The sequence below is a fragment of the Hoplias malabaricus genome, chromosome 5, assembly GCF_029633855.1.
Source record: "Hoplias malabaricus isolate fHopMal1 chromosome 5, fHopMal1.hap1, whole genome shotgun sequence".
Lineage (NCBI taxonomy): Eukaryota > Metazoa > Chordata > Actinopteri > Characiformes > Erythrinidae > Hoplias > Hoplias malabaricus.
This window is the reverse complement of record NC_089804.1, coordinates 22,171,141-22,175,455: the sequence shown is the minus strand read 5'-3', so window position 1 is coordinate 22,175,455 and position 4,315 is coordinate 22,171,141. Positions and strand designations below refer to the sequence as shown.

Sequence of the window (4,315 nt, the reverse complement as noted above, 5' to 3'; positions counted from 1 at the left end):
AGTCCAAAACACACGTTGGTAGGTGGATTGGTGACTCAAAAGTAGTCAAAGGTAGGTGTAGGAGTGAGTGTGTGTGTGTCTGTGTTGCCCTGTGAAGGACTGGCGCCCCCTCCAGGGTGTATTCCCACCCTGCGCCCAATGATTCTGAACTGGATAAGCGCTTACAGATAATGAATGAACCAATATGAAGGTGGAGGTGGGTTTCACTGAGAGACATTCCTATTGAAGCTGCTTAAACATTGGGATTGAGATATTTGGTTAGCCATAAAATCAGTGGCGGTATTCTAGAAAGCAGAATGTCTTGGCTAGCCTGGATAAACCTTAACTTTGGGCTCATGTTATTGGACAAACTGAGTAATCCAGCGGATATTCCACAAAGCAGTGTTTCTCAAATGGCCAATAGGAGACGAGGATTCTTATCAGACAGTTCAAAAATATGTGTTTGAATAAATTATACCCACGTACTTCAACTTATACCATCTGCCAGGGCTCTGCGTCAGTGTAAGGACTGATTATCCAATCACAGTGCAGCTGGGCGGGGCTTGACGGAATACGGGCGGGAAATGTGTGCGCCGTGTGCAAAACCGCGAGGTGCGGGGGGAGGCTGCTGTGAGTGTGCCGTGTGCAAACCGCGTGTGGCGCAGCGCTGAGAGGAGGAGCCGAACATAAACAGCGACGAGTCTCAGAGCCGAGGTGAGTGCCTTTAAAACGGGCGAGAATGCAAAAAATAGCACGGGGAAAAAGCGAAAAAATAGAGTGGTGCGGGCGGCCGGGCCCTGCCTTTATACAGCAGAGAAACTCGGCAAACCTTGGGGCTACCCGCGGTCGCGGAGTGTGTCGAGAAGGTAAACATCAGAGTGCTTGTGTTTTCGACGGAGCACACTTCGGCCTAGTGCGCGGGAAACGGGGAGAACGGGGGAAAAGCCCTTGGATTTAATAAAATTTAAAATGTCCGGCATTTTAACGTAAACCTAAGGTTAGTATAATGGCTAGGAGATGTGGAGTGGATTTTTAACGGAGCTGAAGTTAGCTTAATTTTTGAACTCACCGTTCCACCTTAAGTGGCGCTGCATTTCCAGTGCTTCTTGCACCACTTAAGGTGGAACGGAGAATTCTGAAAAAATAAAATAATAATAACTGAACGGATTAAATGCTTACGCGTTTAATGTCCTTTTTGTCTTTCGATAATTCACATTTTCTCATCATTTAAGAGCAAAAATGTTCTGCAGTTTTAGAAATAACACAAATATATGGTGACCTCAACGGACTGGCACTTTAACGGCTTGATTAACGTTAGCTACCTATCAGCTCCCAAAGACACATGCTGTCAGTCTGTGGCTGAGCACTGCATTTATTTATTTATTTATTTGTTGTTTTTAATGGTTGTTTGTTTTTTTTATATAGCGAATGTGAAGCCTAGTTTATTAAACACCAGATGCATGCCTTGCTGAGTTTGACAATCAACAATTAGCTCTGTTCATCATTAAACAGATAAAACAAGTGCATAACCTATAGGCAGCATTCATGAAAACTGGATCAAACACACAGAATAAGTGGTAAAACTAAAGAGTACTAAAATGGTTCTGTTAAGATTCAATTTCTGATTTCATAACTGTTAATCATTAATCATTAGTTAAAAAAGTGTATTCATTTGTTTTAAAGTGTTTCTGTGCTTCTAAGATTTGCATAATCTCAAATTTTTGTGACCTTCATTGAAGACACTGAAAACCACCTCATGCCCTCCTTGAGGTGGTTAGGTTAGTTGACGTGATTTGCACCTCCATGTTTCCCCATGATTCTGCCCCCTTTTTCACTTAGAAAGGATGGGAGGAAAAGCCTTCCGCTCTCTAAAAGTCCACCTATTTTTTTAAACAAAACTGCATAATGCTAAGATGTAAACAAAATAACTGAAAGGAAAAGCTCTGCTCTGGAGAATTGATCACAGTGGTTGTGTATGGAACAATTTGGCTGAAGCCTTTAAAGTATCCTCAGAAATACTGTCAATTGAATCACAGGTGACTGAAGTATTGTTTTGGAGTAGTGTTAAAAATATTTTGGCCTTGGCCCATTGTCAGCTCTCTGTAAAAATTCAGAAAAGTGTAGGTTCAGTGGAGGTTGTAGATAGTAAATGCAATAGCTACATTTGTTGTGAAACATTGTGACCCCCTGTTCCAAGCATCTATATAATAGTATAGTTTCTCTATAATTCAACTTTTTAAAAAATTTATGGTGTTTCCCTTTTAAAATTTTTATCACTTATAACCATTTAATGACAGAATGTATTACGCACACAAGTCAGATTTGAACGTCCTGAGTTGTTCAGCACCGCTCCTGAGCTCTGACTAGTTTTATTGTCCCAGCTTCCTCATTTTTTTCTGCCCCTGTGTCTTGTTGCATGTGGATTTTAATATTCTTTCTTCAACAGCAGTTGCAGTTTGAGGAGATGAGCAGCAACGAGTGCTTTGGATGCGGCCGAACCGGCCACTGGATCAAAAACTGTCCGAACGCCAGCCGTGGACGTGGTAAAGGTCGTGGACGAGGGAAAGGTGAGTTTATCGTAGCTAGAGTTGTTTATATTAAAATTGCATTGGTGCTTAATTTATATAAAATTACTGCAGTTGGATATTTCTCACAAACAGTTTGACTCTAGTTGTAGCTGAATTAATATATTCAGGCTGTCTGCATGATTAATGTATTATCTTTTGATTCGTGTGTAGATCTTTTCTGCTACCGCTGTGGGGAGCCCGGCCATGTTGCAAGAGACTGTGAAAGAACTGAGGATGGTAAGTGTAGTGTGTTTACACTTTGTTTTTTATTACTCGTGCACTGGGCCTGTATGGTTTTTCTTGAAAGGGGCTTTCGCTATTGGAACGTTCCCAGCTCAATCAAATGCTTACGTTGAGTAGCAAAAGCAACTTTAACAGTTTAATCAAATCTTTCCACGTTGTCAATTTTTTTTTCAGCCTGTTACAACTGTGGCAGGGGTGGGCACATCTCCAGAGACTGCAAGGAGCCGAAGAAAGAGAGAGAGCAGGTGTGCTACAACTGCGGAAAGGCCGGCCATGTGGCTCGCGACTGTGACCACGCCAATGAGCAGAAGTGCTATTCGTGCGGTGGCTTCGGACACATCCAGAAAGGCTGTGAAAAGGTCAAGTGCTACAGGTAAACTCTGCTTAAATATGACTGTCAATAACCTGGTTCTTTGAGGGCTGTTATAATTTATGTATGACAAGATCATGTTAACATGTCAAGGGTTCACCAACGAACACCAGAAGTCATTCTTTATTATATTTGGTACAATCTAGAACTCTCTTTAATGAAGTGTATGTCTTGCTTAGATAAAGACACACACAAAGGTCTGTTGGAAAGATACATGTGTGTCGGTAATGTTAAAGCAACACAGATTTTTTGTTATTACACATATGTTACCATGTACAGCTCCAACTTCTCTGTTGTATCCGTCTTCTCCTGTAGGTGTGGTGAGATCGGTCACGTTGCTGTCCAGTGCAGTAAGGCGAGCGAAGTCAACTGCTACAACTGCGGCAAATCCGGGCACCTGGCAAAAGAATGCACCATCGAGGCCACCGCTTAATCCCGATTCCCTGGTCGCCCCTCCTTTTTCTGATTGATGGTTGTATTATTTTCTCTGAATCCTCTTCACTGGCCAAAGGTTGGCAGATAGAGGCTAGTCCCAGGCCAGTGAGCTCTTGACATGTAAAAGGAGGAAAGGGGTGGAAAACGAAAAACAAAATTTCCACTTTCTGCATTTAATACAAAAAAATGTTTATGTTTAGTTTGGTAGAGGTGTTATGTATAATGCTTTGTTAAAGAACCCCTTTTCCATGCCACTGGTGAACAGGGATGAATGAGTTGAGTGGGAAGAAATGATGTCGAGGTCAGCCTCTCCGGGGCTCCTCGAACGGAGCCTCAAGAAGAGAGCGGGGAGGAAAAAAAAAAGATGTGGAAACGTCTGGGTGTGATTTGCTTTTGTTGTATCAGTGGGGATGAGTTAGGCTAAGAGTGAATGACCTGGAAAAAGCAGTACAGGACTCAGCGGTCAGATCTGTCCGGGCCCAACCAGCAGCACGCAGCTAAGTGGAGAAAACCGCAACGAAACTATTGATGAGTTTACAGCACATTGAGGAGGAACATGAAACAATTTCAGACAGAAAACTACATTCTGTGTCAATGATGTTTTTGAATTGTGCAGAGCAACTAAGTTGTTCAGAAAAAAAAAAAAATCAAGTGTATGATCCCATGAATGCAGCACAGTTCTGTCATTTTACCCTAGGAGATATGAAAAGGAGAAGAAGAA

The 4,315-nt window shown here is 42.2% G+C and overlaps 1 protein-coding gene across 1 annotated transcript; it reads left to right on the top strand.

Moving 5' to 3' along the window:
• Window positions 1-596: 596 nt before the first annotated feature.
• cnbpb (CCHC-type zinc finger, nucleic acid binding protein b) lies at window positions 597-4,105 on the top strand. The gene is made up of 5 exons (XM_066671226.1): window positions 597-693; window positions 2,426-2,546; window positions 2,718-2,783; window positions 2,964-3,162; window positions 3,475-4,105. Exons 2-5 carry the CDS (start codon window positions 2,444-2,446, stop codon window positions 3,590-3,592), a joined length of 486 nt encoding a protein of 161 aa, XP_066527323.1. The 5' UTR covers window positions 597-693; window positions 2,426-2,443; the 3' UTR covers window positions 3,593-4,105.
• Window positions 4,106-4,315: the final 210 nt, after the last annotated feature.